At 42.7% G+C, this 19,018-nt stretch overlaps 1 protein-coding gene across 1 annotated transcript in view; it reads right to left on the reverse strand.

Annotated features, from left to right (window-relative positions):
• The window catches only part of LOC122925724 (transient receptor potential cation channel subfamily M member 7-like), a 204,020-nt gene that overhangs the window by 21,715 nt on the left and 163,287 nt on the right, over positions 1 to 19,018 (reverse strand). The window contains 4 exon segments of the mRNA XM_044277070.1: positions 4,612 to 4,637; positions 5,286 to 5,324; positions 16,408 to 16,507; positions 16,678 to 17,555. Coding sequence (XP_044133005.1) covers positions 4,612 to 4,637; positions 5,286 to 5,324; positions 16,408 to 16,507; positions 16,678 to 17,555 — 1,043 coding nt within the window.

Raw genomic sequence — 19,018 nt, forward strand, 5'->3', positions numbered from 1 at the left:
ACTTTCATTATTGGTACCACGCATGCTCAGATAGGAATGCGTCCAAAGGGGTCAGCATAGGTGTGCGGAAAAGCGTCCCTTTTGTCTTGCACTCACAGCTACTTGACCCAGCAGGTCGTTATTTACTTCTAAATTGTGAGATAGGCCACTCTAAGTTTACACTTTGCAACTTATATGCCCAAACGTTGGTACCGTACAGTGGCTGCTGGAGACACTAGATAAAATCTCGGCTTTTGCAATTGGCAAGATTTTAATGGGCGGTGATTTCAATGTGACTTTAAACCCCCTATTGGATTCCTCAACCCAGAGGTCGGCAATCTCTTTTAGGGCCCTAAAAACCTTACAGGTGCGGTTGAAAGCGCTACAATTAGTAGACGTCTGGCGATCTATCCATGGGGTTGATAGGGATTATACATTCTACTCTAATCCGCACAAGTCGTATCAGAGATTGGATTATCTTATGTTCCCTGAGACTAGTTTGCCACTAGTGAAATCCGCTAAAATAGACAATATAACAGTGTCGGATCACGCAATGGTGCTGTGTGCCATTCAGCTTCCTGAGCTAGTTGGCAGAGAGTGGTCTTGGAGACTTAATCACACAATACTTGACACACAAGCTCATGTGGAGTCGATTGCGAAAAAATTGCAAGATTATTTTGAGTTAAATGTCGGCACGGCTACGTCACCAGCTATCTCCTGGGAGGCACACAAGGCGGTAATACGGGGAGAATTCATTGCATTGGGCACACATATTAAGAAAGAAAGGAATAAACGCATAGTGGAACTTTTAACGCGAATATCTCAGATAGAAAAGACACATAAAAGATCACTAGCGGAAAAAGAGTTTGATCAGCTTGTCTCACTCCGGCAAGAACTAAAGTCGGTACTAAACGTTAGGGCGGCCAGAGCATACTTACGGGCCAAACATAAACATTATATACATGGCAATAGAGGCAGTAAGGTTATGACGGCGATGATAAAAAAGAGAGAAGAACAGGCCTATATTAAACAAATGAAGGCAGTAGATGGCCATATTTCCACGGACAGCAATGTTATTTCTAAGGTATTCATTGAGTACTATCAGGACTTGTATGATTTACGGAAGGGAGATTCTGGGGCAGTACACAGGGACCGACAGGACAAGACGGCCTCATTCTTGCAAAAACTTAACTTACCAGCTCTGTCAGACACAGGCAAGGAGGCCCTAGTGGCTCCGGTGACCTTGGAGGAGGTTCAGAAAGCCCTAAAATCGACCCCTAAAGGCAAGAGTCCGGGACCAGATGGCCTGACTATTGCTTATTATAAAAAGTTTTTCACTATATTGGGCCCTCACCTGGTCTCTATGTTCAACTCCTTGATGAATGGGTCTCCTCTCCCCAAACAGTCATTAGAGGCTCACATTACTGTCCTGCCTAAACCTGGGAAGGACCTAACTCTCCCATCTAGTTATCGCCCGATATCCTTGCTCAACGCAGACATCAAGCTATGGGCAAAGATTTTGGCGTATCGCATAGCAACTTGGTTGGGAGGCCTGGTCTCACCAGAACAGTCCGGGTTTGTGGGGGGGAGGGAGTGCAGGGACAGCACATTTCGGGTAATACTAGCACAGCAGTATGCTTTGAGTCATGGTCAGAAGCTTACACTGTTGAGTACTGATGCCGAAAAGGCATTCGACAGAGTTGATTGGCACTTTATGGAAGCTACCTTACGCAAATTTGGGTTTCCCCCTCTATTTGTAACCGCTGTGCTGTCCTTGTACTCCTGCCCCACGGCCAGAATTCGTATCAATGGTGCTCTCACGTCTCATTTTGACATACGCAATGGGACTCGACAGGGTTGTCCACTCTCCCCCACCCTCTTCATTCTTTGTTTGGAAACCCTATTACAGGCCATTAGGCAAGATAAGGACATACAGGGACTAAAGATTGGGACCCAGTCTCACACTATAGCCGCATTCGCGGATGATATGCTCCTTTTACTTCCAGACCCGATAGTAGCATTCCCTGCTTTGTTGAAGCAATTAGATGACTTTGGGTTCGTATCCAATTTTAAAATAAACCTGGCCAAATGTGTGGCTCTGGGAATTAACACACCTCAGACGACAATAGCCCAACTCAAAAAGGGTTATCCCTTCCAATGGGAAAGTGACCACATCAAATATTTGGGGGTAAACATTACCAAAGACCCGGATAAACTTTTCTCCAGAACTATCCCCGACTCTTAGCTGATATTAGAATTCAACTGAAAGAGCTGAAAATTCCTTTCCTGACTTGGATGGGGAGGAAGAACGTTCTCAAAACATACGTACTCCCCAAATTACTATATTTGATGCAGGCGTTGCCAGTGCATTTACCCCATCACTTTTTAACACAGATCAGGAAAACTTTTTCAGCATTCATATGGAATCAAGCTAGACCCAGACTCGCCTACCAGAGACTGATTCTCCCTAGATCCAAAGGGGGCTTTAGCTTACCTGATATCAGTTGTTATTATAAGGCTATTCAAATGAGATTGCATTCGGAGTTAATCAGCCCCAAGGTTCATAAATTGGGATGCCTAATTGCTAGGATAGTGCTAGGGTCAAGGACATTAGCGCTGTTATGGGACACAGGTGGTTCTACACAGCACCACTCTAAGATACCTACATCATTAAAGGGGGTGTTGGATTGTTGGCGCACCTTGAGTAGACAATTGGGCAGTTCCACAGCCATGTCACCTTTAACACCTATTAAGTACCTACCATACTTGTTGAACATGGAATTCCGGGACGATATGGGTTTGTGGGCCTCCTTGGGTGATGCAGCCATTGGAGATGTGATTGCGGGCCGACAAGTCCCGGAGGTGCCGGCCTTAAAAGCTCGATTCAAGCATATTCCTTGGACTACACCACAATACTACCAGCTCAAATGGTATTGCAGCTATACTTGTCCACCACGCAAAACAATTATACTCCCACTTGGTATGATGCGGTGTGGAACCAGACTGCGGGTAAGAAGGGCTTGATATCACTACTTTACGGGAAAATCCTAGAGTTCGGCGTGGATACTAAACCCGGGTTTATAGAAAAATGGGGGGAGGAGCTGGGGCAACCCTTGAGCGAAGAATTGTAAGTAGAATTTTATCCCATTCACACGGACAATCGAGATGTCTTAAACTGCAGGAAAACTCCTACAAGATAATAACCAGGTGGTATAAAACACCAGCAGTAATGCACTCTATATCCCCTACATATTCAGCGGAATGCTGGAGGTGTGGCGTCGACAAGGGCACCATGTACCACATATGGTGGACTTGCCCTATTATTTCAGTATATTGGGACGAGATATCTAAAATAGTCCAAGACATTTGTAGGATCAGTTCTCCTATCACCCCACTGGTGGCTCTCCTGAATTTGCCTGACTGTAATTACACTCTTGCCAAACACTCGCTATCTGCGCACCTTATTTCCGCAGCAAATTGCTCATACCCAAATATTGGCTCTCAAAGAATGTTCCAAGTCTACGGGAGTGGGTAAATAAAGTACAGGAGATATGCCAATTGGAGGAGTTGACAAGTTGGGAGTCTCTATCACATGACAAATTTATATTGACTTGGGGTAAATGGGCAGATTGGTACAGGGACCGCTACGGTCGGTAGAATTCGATGCTGGGCGTTAGAGTGAAGTCATGAGGGAGAAGGAACATATTTCAGGCGGTGGGTTAATTGTAGAGGGGCAGCCAGCAGGCGACTGGTTGGGCACATGGGCCAGCTGTTTATACGGCTACAGGACATGTTGCTAAACATTATAAGGCTTGTCCTTTTATGTCTGTATTTTTCGGGTTTCTATGACTGACATCCGACGCAATTTACAGTAAGATATTTGCAATATCTAATGTGCACATGTATGTGTTTAACTTGATGACCATTGTTTGTCTATGGAGTAATATGGTTTTGTTTTGTTATTGTTGTGATTTTGTGTATGAAAACAATAAAATATGATTTAAAAAAAAAAAAAAAAAAAAAAAAGTTTCCCCCCTCACATATACTAATGTGCCACAAACAGGAAGTTAATATCACCAACCATTCCCATTTTATTAAGGTGTATCCATATAAATGGCCCACCCTGTAGTGTTTTAAAAACCATGAGAGTATCTTCTTCTCAAGGAAGAGTTTAGAAGACCTTGAAATGCATTCCAACTTGTCATAGCATCAATATTAGCATAGCATCAGCATGTCCAGCATCAATATTTCCTGGTCGATCATCAAGAACAGTAGTAGGAAGACAAATACTTCAGGTAATAAACTATGCATTAATGATGACTTTGTACTCTCATCTCACAATGTTCATTGTACAAGAGAACTACAGTATCGGGTCTTTCCCCAACTACTGTACATTAAAATATTCAAGCACTCAGCAATATCCACAAGAGAGGTTTAATGTGAACAGAAGGCAGCAGTTTACACCCTTCAAAAGGGACATCACCATTGGCCTCTTTAAATTGTCATTTAACTTTGATATCGCACCAAGTGTACTTGGCACGCACTTCACTAGATCCTCATAAATGACTCATTGACAGACTATTCACTCAAAACTATTCAGAGGACATATATAGTTACTGGAAAATGTCTTACTTGTGAAGCCTTCTTTTGGAACAGACCTAAAATAAAAATGGAGAACCTAAGTAATAAACTAGATATAACAGGTGACATTTAGTAAGCAAAATGCGCCAAAATTGTGGCTCAGATAGTGTCAAAAAATGTTTGTCTCGTTGAACAGTTTTTGAAAAATCTCTAGAAAAGAGGGCATGGCCATGTGGAGGGAAAAAAATGTGCCAGATTTATTAATAGCATGCACCATTATTGGCTCAAAATATTGGCGTAAAGTAAGCCAGCCATAAGAAAGAGATAGGTGTCTAATAGATGCACCAACTCTATCAAACAGCACACACAAGTACATTTGGTGCAGTTTCTGTCTGTCTTGTCTAGTTTTATTACCATCTATATTTAGGACAAGATTAATAAATCTGCCAAAATGAATTAAACACAAAAATACTCACTGGGGTAAAGGACACAGAACATTGCTATACAGGACAGGAGTAACAGACATCTTTCAAATTAATGAGCCTGTAAGTATGACCCGTCACAGTAAATTACTGACTCTGGTGCATAATAACTAAAATGTCAAAAACGAAATTACATGTTGCATCAATGACATTTTACTCTTTGGCAGTCAGTTATGCACTGTATTCTGTTTCGCATCTAGTTAAATACTCTCTGTGCTTCACAAAACAGAGTAGGTAAACTACAACTTGCGACCTGAAGAGAATCGACTGTTATATTGCCTCCTGTTTAAAAAAACAAACAAAAAAAACATTCAAATGATATCAGCATGGTAGCATATAAAGTACAAGAAACTAAAAAGATGCTGTCATGTTGTATATAGACATCGAGGCACCACACAGACCTTTAGTAATGCTGCTGTAGAGTCGATCTGGTGCAGGTCTTCACATGAAATAGATCTACCATCCAGATCAACTACATAGGAGAGAAATGAAGCAGAGTATTGTTACTATATTTACAAAAAATGTAAATTTGTCCCTATTTCAAGATTACGAAAAAGCAGTAAGCTATAAGGACCCTATAGCTATTTCAGGATTGATCCTAATGCTTAAGGGCTTGTGCAAGAATGGGGTGGTTTTGGCAAACCTCTAAAGGGAAGCTTACTTACCTGCTTCCTGCTCCTTCTCCTCCAGGGCCTTGCTGTAAACATCCGGTTTGACATTGCCACAGCCAATCACTGGCCACAGTGGAGACCTGATTCTCCCTGCTCCCTCTGACCATTTGTCATGACCTAAGGGGATCTGGTCACTGCCACGGCCAGTGATTGGTTGCAGGCAATGTCAAACTGGATGTTTTCACTGACGGAGAACAGTGGATCATTGCAGCCCAGGATTAGAAGGAGCGGGGAGCCAACACCGAGAAACAGGTAAGGAATCTTCCCTTTACAGTTCTGGTAAATTAATTCCATAATAAATCTTTATAGAGTTCAGGGCTCAGTTTTCACATGCCACAAGAGGGAGCTTACTGATGAAGGATTTATTCAGCTTCCCATGGAAGAGGTGGTCGAGGTGGTGTTCGGTTTACATAGCATGTGGATGGCAGCCCAAGGCCTTTTGACAAGCAGCTCAGGTAATCTATGGGGGTCATTTATGAATAGATATATACAACCTATATAGTCATCAATAAGATGAAAGACAGTGTGTAGCATACAAAGTATCACCAAGAAACAAAAAACACACATGCAATATAAAAGCATATTTTATTGAATTACACTATTATAAACAATACCTAAAGATATGAAAAGATGTATGAAGTGGTAATGCAGTAGACCAGGCATGTCCAAACTGCGGCCCTCCAGCTGTTGCAAAACTACAACTCCCAGCATGCCTGGATAGCTTACAGCTATTAGGTAGGGCATGCTGGGAGTTGTAGTTTTGCAACAGCTGGAGGGCCGCAGTTTGGACATGCCTGCAGTAGACGCTGCGGACCACAGCTCAAACACAGGTAACACACGGTAAAAGTACTACTCCCAATAGAAGTAGTACTTGAGAAAGCAAGGCGAAACACGTGTCGGGGTGAGCTCCACACAGGTCTGATTTACCTCTACGCTACCCTAACAGGTATTTATGGCCATGATGTGTTGTTTGTCATGAGTGACATTACTTTATGGCATTTCTTCATGTGAATTATGTTTAATACATTGTAACTTTATGTATTGGTAGTATTTTCCCTTTCTGTGGGATTGGCTTATGTAAAATGGGGTCTGGAAAATAATATATTACATTCCTATTTGGAGTAGTACTTTTACCCTGTGTTGGAGCTGTGGTCCGCAGGGTCTACTGCATTACTGCTTCATACATCTTTTCATATCTTTATGTATTATGAATAGATATATGCCAAAAATTGGCATATATCTGTCGCAGATTCTGTTCCAAAATGGGATTTGTGGCAGAATGTGCAACTTCTTCCCCATCCATGCCATGTACGCCAGTTCTAAGAAAGGGGGTGGGTGGGGGTGGGGAAATGGGCTGGGCGGTCAGCATGTCTCTTATCATTTTACTACTACGCCTGTTTTAGGTGTAGAAAATTATCTAAATCTATACCAGGGAGGGAGCTGGTGTAGATTTAAGCCAGCGGTGGATGCACCTAAGTTGGGTAGAGGCCGGCACCTCTACATAACTTAGGCACATCAAGCACCCGTGCAGGTTTATTAGGAAAAGTGTCTAAAATGCTGGTCTTAATACATGACCCCATGTGAGTTTACTGTGGCACAACATGGACTGTGTGTCCAAATAAGGTATAAGGTAGAGGTGTCCAACCCTTTATTAATTAATTAATACATTTGTTTTACAAGCTATGGACACCTTCTGTCACAGTGGGGAGTAGGGGAAACTCTCCATCAAACACCGTGGAGGAAAGGGGGACAACAACTAGGCCTAGACATCAAGGACAGGGAACAGGTCACCTCCTAATGCCACCCTAATCCACGCCCTGACTCCTAGCCGTATGAGCGGACCCAGATGGTAGGAGGGCTCATACACAAGAACCTAGGGCCCTACTAACCCTAACGATCCCTGGAATAGAGATAGGGCTGAGACGACCTGTTCTTCCAGGACACAGATGAACAGGAGTCTCCACCGACCTAGTTGCGAGGAAAGGGAAAGACAGAGAACAGCCACTGGATCGGCAGGTAAAAGCCCAGAACAACAAGCACTTACCTGCCGCAACAAAAGCGACTGGAACCCGAACACCAAACAGGACACAGCACAAAACAACAAACACGGAATCCAGCATACCAGTAACTGCCTGGACCCCCATGCGGACAGGGTGCATGGCGGCCCCCGGCAGAGCTGCTCACTGACTTGTTGTTCCCCCTCCGGGGAACCCTGGGGCCCTCTCACCAAAGGCACAGATACACAGGGAGATGTCTAGCATCCATGCAGGACTGAGCATACACCATAGACAGACCATACATGGAACACCAAACAAGACATCACAACACCCACCCATAAATAAACAACACCATACCACAAAAAGCATAGTGAAGGGAAGGAGAAAACAGGAAGATATCGGAGAGACATCGATGTCCCACTAGGTGACCCTCAAGGACTGGGTAGATGGAACACCCAGGAAAAGAACATAGCTCCAGCCCAAACAAAGGCTGGAGTATAACTGACTCCATCCTGAAAGCCACAGGCAATATAAACCCCTAGTGGTCCACCCAGCCAGGTAGTTAACCCCACCAGTACAAGACAGGGAAAGAAACCAGGGGAAAGGAGGAAGCTAAAACATGCTGCAATAACAACACTTTGGCAGCCAGCATGTCACGGCGAACAACAACAATACCATGACACAGCCGTGACACGTTAACATCAATAGTTTTTTTTTAATGAATTGCATATCTATTATGAGATAAAAAAAAATCATATTTGAAATTAATTTCATAGGGACCTTCTCTGAAGGCAGCAAATTGTAACATAAAAAAAGAAACATGTAGAGCCCGCATGTGATCAATACCATTGAGCTTCTTACTACAGAACTGTGTATACATGTATAGCACACCGAATGGCTGCATGCATAAGGCCATATATATGTCTATATATGAACTGTAAAATGATGTTAAAAGATGAATATACCCTTTATAAAAAACATGTAAGGTGGTCAACAGACTGCTGAGAGCCTGCAGAAAACATATGTGGAATGTCTACATAAAGCATTCACTCATATCATTTTATGGAATACATTACATACACTGGCCATTGGCCGTCGGTGAAGAAGGTGATTGTGTTAATTCTGTGAATGAGTGGGATCTTCGGAGATTGTCCTCATCCTTATGACATGGCTGTGACTGAGAGACGAGAGAAATATTATCCTTGGGTTATCATGGGATTCTCACACGCCTGGCTCAGAAGAGCACATACTACTACATTTCTCATAGCGGGATAGAAACTGAATTTAAATACAGAGTCTGTATGCAGATTTTACGGATTGGTCAGCACTAACAAAATTGGGCATTTTCCATGAACACGGTTTTTTAACTTGGAGACTGAGACTCTAAAAATGTAGATTTTTTCTTCTTTTTTTGTTGTTGCAATTTTGTATGTTTTTATTGTTTCTTAGCCCAATATAAGATGACCAAGTACTGTATGTTAATGTCCGCAGCTTCTCAAAAGTAAGAACGGAGTACTGTAGTTAATCTATTGAGGTGGTAAAAAAAAATCTGAAGTTGTCTGTGAATAAAGACTGGATTTCTCTGGATATGGCAGCTGACAATTACTGTAAGACTATATCAGAGGTTATCAGAGGCCACATACTATGCTTGAGAATTATCTCATTGGTATCAAGTCTTTATCAGACAGTAAAGTCTTATTTGAGGAAAAAGCAGGAGTTACTGGGTCAATAACCTGATATTTACTGCAGTCAGACTTATATATAAAAAATAAAAATTTCCTTTACCTCTGAAAATGTCTGTTTTACTGCAGGAACCTCGCCTCCTATATATAAAAAAAAAAAAAAAATAATATAATCATGAATTATAATCACCAGCATCATCTTTAAAGGAGTTCTGGAATTTTGGCAGACAGTAGTGTGTTTCTAGTACTACGTACATTAAACATAGAATTCTCTCTAAGAAGTTTGTGGGGGGAAAAGTAGACATGTCCTAGAAATGTTCTAGGGAAAAAGCTGGTATGTCCTAAAAGGTATGTAAACTGCATATTTGAACATCCTGCTTAGTAGCACATGGCGCAATACCCAAGTGGTAAAGTAAGTACACAATTTATTGTACTTACAAAATTCAAGGAGTAAAAAGCATTTCATAAAAACGCGCCCGACCTGGGTTTCGCCTTATGCTTCGTCAGGAGCTGAGGCAATGAACTCCCTCAGAACAGGTGTTATATATCCTTCCATGATTGCTCCGGGACAGCACCCGGCCCCCGTAACATCAGGAGGGAGGTAACATATGTTAAATCAGGAATATAAAAAAAAAAAAAACACTTTTCCAAAAATGTCACATATAATGATACCCTAAAACCAATACATTTCCAGTACAATATCCACGTGCTATTCACATGGACAGTATAAAAGTATTAGGAAAAAATATATATATATTTTTTTCTTTTTTATACATTTTTTTCACAAACTACGCAACCTGCACTTATGATACAGGCTGCCTTAATATCCCATTCAATGTTAAGGCCATGTGGTAGGAGGGTGCCCATCTCATATATCCACTCTGCTTCTCTTTTGTTTTACGGGATCACCCCCTCTCCAATGTCTACGCACCAATTCAACAGCACAGAATTTTAAACCAGTGGGATTTTTTGGGTGCACTTTTTTAAAATGAGCTGAAACACAGTGAGTCTCCAGACCATTCTTAATGTTTCGGATATGTTCAGCAATACAGGTTTTGAGTTTTCTTAAGGTACGTCCAATATATTGTGTTTTACAGGGGCACTCTAGGAAGTAGATAACCCCCGCTGTTTCACATGAAAGGTTACATTTTATTTTACACTCCTTCTGTTTCGATGTTGATACATTTAAAAAAAAAATTATTTTTCTAATACTTTTATACTGTCCATGCGAATAGCATGTGGCTATTGTACTGGGAATGTATTGGTTTTAGGGTATCATTATAGTTGACATTTTTGTAAAAGTGATTTTTTTTAAGTATTCCTGATTTAACATATGTTACCTCCCTCCGGATGTTACAGGGGTGGGATGCTGTCCCGGAGCAATCATGGAAGGATATATAACACCTGTTCTGAGGGAGTTCATTCCCTAAACCCCTGACGAAGCCTAAGGCGAAACCCGGGTCGGGCGCGTTTTTATGAAATGCTTTTTGCTCCTTGAATTTTGTAAGTACAATAAATTGTATACTTACTTTACCACTTGGGTATTGCACCATGTGCTTCTTTTCTTTGTGAAGGTATTGGTGCTATGTATTGAAAGTTTCGGTTGGTGGCAAGACGCTGCAGGAGAGGTCCATAAGAGTGGAATGTGAACAACCATCTGTTGGATCAAGTGTCGAGTCTGCACTGTGTCTTAACCACTTCAACCCCCCCTAGCTGAAACCCCCTTAATGACCAGGCCACTTTTTACACTTCTGCACTACACTACTTTCACCGTTTATTGCTCGGTCATGCAACTTACCACCCAAATGAATTTTACCTCCTTTTCTTCTCACTAATAGAGCTTTCATTTGGTGGTATTTCATTGCTGCTGACATTTTTACTTTTTTTGTTATTAATCGAAATTTAACGATTTTTTGCAAAAAAATGACATTTTTCACTTTCAGTTGTAAAATTTTGCAAAAAAAAACCGACATCCATATATACATTTTTCGCTAAATTTATTGTTCTACATGTCTTTGATAAAAAAAAATGTTTGGGCAAAAAAAAAATGGTTTGGGTAAAAGTTATAGCGTTTACAAACTATGGTACAAAAATGTGAATTTCCGCTTTTTGAAGCAGCTCTGACTTTCTGAGCACCTGTCATGTTTCCTGAGGTTCTACAATGCCCAGACAGTAGAAAACCCCCACAAATGACCCCATTTCGGAAAGTAGACACCCTAAGGTATTCGCTGATGGGCATAGTGAGTTCATAGAACTTTTTATTTTTTGTCACAAGTTAGCGGAAAATGATGATTATTTATTTATTTTTTTCTTACAAAGTCTCATATTCCACTAACTTGTGACAAAAAATAAAAACTTCCATGAACTCACTATGCCCATCACAAAATACCTTGGGGTGTCTTCTTTCCAAAATGGGGTCACTTGTGGGTAGTTATACTGCCCTGGCATTTTAGGGGCCCATATGCGTGAGAAGTAGTTTGCAATCAAAATCTGTAAAAAATGACCGGTGAAATCCGAAAGGTGCTCTTTGGAATGTGTGCCCTTTGCCCACCTAGGCTGCAATAAAGTGTCACACATCTGGTATCGCCGTACTCAGGAGAAGTTGGGGAATGTGTTTTGGGGTGTCATTTTACATATACCCATGCTGGGTGAGAGAAATATCTTGGCAAAAGACAACTTTTCCAATTTTTTTATACAAAGTTGGCATTTGACCAAGATATTTATCTCACCCAGCATGGGTATATGTAAAATGACACCCCAAAACACATTCCCCAACTTCTCCTGAGTACGGCGATACCACATGTGTGACACTTTTTTGCAGCCTAGATGCGCAAAGGTGCCCAAATTCCTTTTAGGAGGGCATTTTTAGACATTTGGATCCCAGACTTCTTCTCACGCTTTAGGGCCCCTAAAAAGCCAGGGCAGTATAAATACCCCACATGTGACCCCACTTTGGAAAGAAGACACCCCAAGGTATTCAATGAGGGGCCTGGCGAGTTCATAGAAATTTTTTTTTTTGGGCATAAGTTAGCGGAAATTGATTTTTTTTAGTTTTTTCTCACAAAGTCTCACTTTCCGCTAACTTGGGACAAAAATTTCAATCTTTCATGGACTCAATATGCCCCTCAGCGAATACCTTGGGGTGTCTTCTTTCCAAAATGGGGTCATTTGTGGGGTGTTTGTACTGCCCTGGCATTTGAGGGTCTCCGCAATCATTACATGTATGGCCAGCATTAGGAGTTTCTGCTATTCTCCTTATATTGAGCATACAGGTAATGAGATTTTTTTTTTCCGTTCAGCCTCTGGGCTGAAAGAAAAAAATGAACGGCACAGATTTCTTCATTCGCATCGATCAATGTGGATGAAAAAATCTCTGCCCAAAAAAAAAAGGAGGGGAAAGGCGTCTGCCAGGACATAGGAGCTCCGCCCAACATCCATACCCACTTAGCTCGTATGCCCTGGCAAACCAGATTTCTCCATTCACATCAATCGATGTGGATGAATAAATCATTGCCGGGATTTTTTATTTTTTTTTATATACAAAGTGTTTGCCAAAGCATATGAACACCGCCTCCTCCTCAGCTCATATGCCTCGGCAAACGTATCTTTTACTGCAGAGGAGAAATCTCGTCTTGCAGCGCCGCATACACCGACTTGTGTGTAATCTGACAGCAGCGCAATGCTTCTGTCAGAATGCACATCAGTGCTGCAGCTAGTCGATCGGTTGGTCCACCTGGAAGGTAAAAAAAAAACAAAAGAAAAAAACCAGGCCGCAACGCAATAATTTTATTAACTTTTGAACAGAACATATAAACTTTAACTTTTGAACTGAACATTAACCTTTTTGCTTACTGGTGATTTTTTATTTTTTTTTACCTTTATAGGACAAACCTCTCCTTCCCCATGGGACAATGTGCAAAGCGCAAATCGCCCAAAGATGTGGCGAAGTGCGTTATGCACTTTGTCCCAGGTGAAAGGAGAGGTTTGCAGCAGCTCTGTGTGAATGGGCCCTAATAGCCCTGTGTGCCTGTCCTGGTGAGATGTGATCCCTATGCTAGGTGTACCTGTGTGTGGTACTTCCGGAAACACTCCCCTAAGCATAGGGCAGGGTGGTCAGGGCAGTCAGGACAGAAATAGCGGGTGTCACGCCTTATTCCACTCCTGCTACAGACACGACATCTTTTTCGGGGTGACGGTTGGGTTGAGGTACCGGCAACGACATTGGGGAAATGTCGCTCGTGTAGACGGCTAACTACACTGGTGGATGGGGCCACGGAACCTCCTGGGTACAGGAGGTTCTCGATGATCTCTTCCTGAAATTTGAGGAAGGATCCTGTTCTCCCAGCCTTACTGTAGAGAACAAAACTATTATACAGAGCCAATTGAATTAAATATACAGACACCTTCTTATACCAGCGTCTGGTTCTGCGGGAAACTAAATACGGAGACAACATCTGGTCATTGAAGTCCACCCCTCCCATGTGAAGGTTATAGTCGTGGACTGAGAGGGGCTTTTCAATGACACGGGTTGCTCGCTCAATTTGGATTGTCGTGTCTGCGTGAATGGAGGAGAGCATGTAAACGTCACGCTTGTCTCTCCATTTCACCGCGAGCAGTTCTTCGTTACACAAGGCAGCCCTCTCCCCCCTTGCAAGACGGGTGGTAACGAGCCGTTGGGGGAAGCCCGCGCGACTAGTTCGCGCGGTGCCACAGCAGCCAATCTGTTCTAGAAACAAATGCCTGAAGAGGGCCACACTTGTGTAGAAATTGTCCACATAAAGATGGTACCCCTTGCCGAATAAGGGTGACACCAAGTCCCAGACTGTCTTCCCACTGCTCCCCAGGTAGTCAGGGCAACCGACCGGCTCCAGGGTCTGATCTTTTCCCTCATAGATCCGAAATTTGTGGGTATAGCCTGTGGCCCTTTCACAGAGCTTATACAATTTGACCCCATACCGGGCGCGCTTGCTTGGGATGTATTGTTTGAAGCCAAGGCGCCCGGTAAAATGTATTAGGGACTCGTCTACGCAGATGTTTTGCTCTGGGGTATACAAATCTGCAAATTTCAGGTTGAAATGGTCTATGAGGGGCCGAATTTTGTGGAGCCGGTCAAAAGCTGGGTGGCCTCTGGGACGGGAGGTGGTGTTGTCGCTAAAGTGCAGGAAACGCAGGATGGCCTCAAATCGTGCCCTGGACATAGCAGCAGAGAACATGGGCATGTGATGAATTGGGTTCGTGGACCAATATGACCGCAATTCATGCTTTTTGGTTAGACCCATGTTGAGGAGAAGGCCCAGAAAAGTTTTAATTTCGGAAACTTGGACTGGTTTCCACCGGAAAGGCTGGGCATAATAGCTTCCCGGGTTGGCGGTTATAAATTGTGTGGCATACTGATTTGTTTCTGCCACGACTATGTCCAAGAGCTCCGCAGTCAAGAACAGCTCAAAAAATCCCAGGGCCGAACCGATCTGAGCTGTCTCAACCCGAACTCCAGACTGGGCGGTGAAAGGGGGAACTACAGGTGCGGCTGAAGTTGGGGACTGCCAATCAGGATTTGCCAGCACCTCAGGGATTCTAGGGGGTCTACGGGCCTGTCTGTGCGGTGGCTGCGACGGGGTAACTACTGCACGTGCCACCGTACCAGCTTCAACTGCCCTTCTGGTGCTCGCCACTTCACCATGTTGTACGGCAGTGCTGGTACTAGGTCCAGGGAGGGCTGCGCTGCTGGTGTATGCCTCACCACGTAATCCGACAGCGCCAGCCCCACTCTGCTGCCCTTGAAGCGGATCCTGCGCAACCTGTGGTCTAGCGACACGGGGCCGGGTACGCCTGGTGCTATCAGGGACCTCAACCTCCTCGTCCGAACTTTGAGTCAGACTGCCACTGCTTTCTACAGGTTCATATTCTGACCCGCTAGATTCGTCAGATGAGGGTTCCCATTCCTCATCCGACTGGGTCAGAAGCCTGTAGGCCTCTTCAGAAGAATACCCCTTGTTTGACATTTGGGCAACTAAATTTAGGGGTTATTCCCTGAGACTACCCAAGAAAAAAAGCAAGCCTGTCTTACAAATGGGAGGCTAGCGAAGTACCGGAGGCCGCTGCGGTTGATAAAAAATATCAAAACTGATTTTTTTTATCGCCGCAGCGCGTGTAAAGTGAATGTGCAGTGATCAAAAAAAAAAATATTTTGTCACTGCGGCGGGGCGGGCGTGGGTGAACGCACGTGTGGGCGACCGATCAGGCCTGATCGGGCAAACACTGCGTTTTGGGTGGAGGGCGAACTAAGGTGACACTAATACAATTATAGATCTGACTGTGATCAGTTTTGATCACTTACAGATACTATAAAAGTACAAATGCTGATTAGCGATACGCTAATCAGCGAATAAGTGACTGCGGTGCGGTGGGCTGGGCGCTAACCGATCGCTAAACTACCTAACCAAGGGGCCTAAACTATCCCTAAAACCTAACGGTCAATACCAGTGAAAAACAAAGTGACAGTTTACACTGATCACTTTTTTCCTTTCACTAGTGATTGACAGGGGCGATCAAAGGGGTGATCAAAGGGTTAATTGGGGTGCAGGGGGTGATCTGGGGCTAAAGTGTAGTGTTTGGTGCTACTCACTGTGAAGCCTGCTCCTCTGCTGGATCCAACCGACCAAAAGGACCAGCAGAGGAGCAGGGAAGCCATTTAACACATCATATTTACTAATATGATGTGTTAACTGGCTTCTTGATTGGATTTTTTAAAAATCATCAGCTTGCCAGCCACGATCATTGGCTGGCAAGCTGATGACGCGACCCCCCTGGAATAAATGCCGGCCCGCGATGCGCATGTGCGGGCCGGCTGAGCGCGTCATCTCGCGTCTCGTGCAATGCGTCACTCTGCCTGCAGCTGCCGCCTCCGGACCGCGATCCTGCGTTAGGCGGTCCGGAGGCGGTTTAAACCTGCTGATATCAAGCGCGGTCCCTGAAATTGCTTGTGGATTGACTGTTTTAAGGAGACTGAACCTACTCCTGGATAAGGGTTCCGCTGCTTATTTGTGACTGTACAACAAGCTTTTTCTCTAACCTACTTAGTACAATTATCTGGTCACTGTGGTTAATGCAGCAGGCTAGAACAGCATGAACTCAACAAAATTAGGGAAAGGCAAAAAGTTAAAACCACTTCCTATAGTTATTTCTTCATAACAAAATGATCAATATTAAGATGATGAATGCCATAAGATAGTCACAAAATATGATATTAATACCGAAAGAGGGCAGACAAGAAAATTAATATTACCTGGGCTTTTGGATGGTTTCCATAATTTCTTAAATACTCCAGTGAGACTATTATTGTTACTGTGTTGACCTTTCCCTTTTTTTACAATAGCTTCATGGCTGTAATCATGTGGTGACACTTCCTCTGATAGCTGTTCAGATGCCTTAGCTTTCAGGTCAGAAGATGATTTAAAATATGGACAACCATCCCCGATGCCATTTTCATGAATCGCCTTGTTGTCATCATCAGTAAATGTAAAATTAACAAAACCTTCCTCTTTGCATGTCTTCCCAAGTATTTTTGAAGTGGCCGATTCCAGAGCTTTTGGTACAACTTGTAACAGGCCCTTTTTCGACTGAACCACTGGAACAATTTCTGGAACCTGCACTTGTAAGACATTTTGAGTTGATGTTTCATGTGTTACATGAGGCCTGCTTTTTAGAGATTTGTGTTTGACATAATCTATTTTTTTCTCTTCATAGACCTCTCCATGCTGGAATTCTGGATGATCAGATATGTAAAACAAAGAATTGTGTACAGGATGAAAATTGGACTCACTGACATTTTGCAGGGAACTGGAAGTTTTAATATACTTTTCAAGACCAGGATATGATAAGGAATGAGCCCACTTTTGGCTGCTTTGGCTCTTCTTCCATGTGCTTGATTGTCCAAGTCCATCATCAGTGGTTTGGTTTGAGAGACTTAAATCACAGGACATCATGCTATGCCTTTTTTTGGATTCCATGGCTTTCTGTGCGGTTAAACTTTTCACAGAGTCCAATGTCAGACCTGAAAGGTCCTGCAAGTTTCCAATGTGATCATCTAGATGGTGAAGTAAATTATCTATAGATTTGACATAATCTCGGACATCCTTTATGTCTTCAAACATATCTTCCACTCTAGGACAAATAAAATATTGGTCCAATAATTAATGTCCATGGACAAAGCCAAACATTCCATTTAATATAACTGTGATAAATGAAAACAGTTAAATGGGTTGTCTAGCATTCATTTTTGTGTATATAGCTCACAATGGCTTGAAAATACTTACCCTCAACAACACCCACCACTGCCATTCCAACCCTGATCTGGTCCCCGCTGCGCTTCAATGACAGAACCAGGAAGTGAAGAGCAGCAGGGACCTAAACAGTGTCCGAATGGCAGCAACGAGGGATCAGAATGGTATGTATAGCTTCTCTTTTTTATCTTTAAGCCACTTGGAGCTATATAAATGAATACTGCTGGACAAACTCTTTAATTCATCAAAAATAGAGAGCATCGTGAGAAACATCATGCAGTGTTAGGCTGTGTACTGATGACCATATGTAATCTTGTCACATTTTCATACAGTTTGATCTGTAAGATCTGACCTCAGGAATTACATTGCAACAGTCTAATTCCCAATATATTCACTATTACTGATGTATGTCAAGGAATAAATTCTATGTATAAGACATACGGTAAATAAACTAACAAGAGCTTATAGCTGTAAGCCAGAAGCACCTTAATATTTTAAAGGGATTTCTCAGGACTTAAAGGCTATGTACACCTTTGGGGGCAATTTTGCTTTATTACTGCATTGTACTCATTTTAAGCTAAAAAAATCATTTTTTAATTGGTCTTTATTAAAAATTTTGAACCACTGTCTTTGTGCAGCCTTGAGTTTCACTAGTAGCAGCATAAAAAATGTTCACTCTGTTCCATCAGGCAGGAAGTTGACAGCTCCTTACCTCTGATCTCTGGCCTTATAAACACTCAATATAGCTCAATTTTTATCTTACTGATATGATGGCTTAAATGGCTTAAGTGTTTATGACCTTTTAGTAATTTAGAGATAAGGTTTATTAGATGACCAGCACAAAGTGAAAGTAAAAAGTATGATTTACACAGCTAAGGTGGATTTAGATGGCCCAAATTTCAGGCTGATTATTGGGAATGAATGTTCCTATGAACGCACATTCTCGATAATTGACCCATGTAAAAGTGCCACAGATTACCCAATGAACGAGAAAAATGCTCATTCATTGGGTGAAATGATCGGAGGTGCAGATACCTCAATCATCGTTCTTGGGCAGCAAATCGCAGTCTAAATAGCAATCTGCTGAGCAGAAGCAATGATTTGTATGAGGACGAGCAATAACAGTAGCGATCCCTCGTCCTCATACTGTGTAGGAGATCGCTGCATGTAAATATAGCGCTTCACCTCCACTTAATGAGCATCCGACTGTTGATAAGCAACACTTCCTTCCTGACAATCGGCTTCTCCATAGCACATCTAAATCCACTTCTCAACAAATAGTTACCCCTTTGCTCAAGATTTTTAATAGAGACCAATTGAAAAAAATATTGCTGACCTATCCTG

The sequence above is a fragment of the Bufo gargarizans genome, chromosome 2, assembly GCF_014858855.1.
Source record: "Bufo gargarizans isolate SCDJY-AF-19 chromosome 2, ASM1485885v1, whole genome shotgun sequence".
Classification (NCBI taxonomy): domain Eukaryota; kingdom Metazoa; phylum Chordata; class Amphibia; order Anura; family Bufonidae; genus Bufo; species Bufo gargarizans.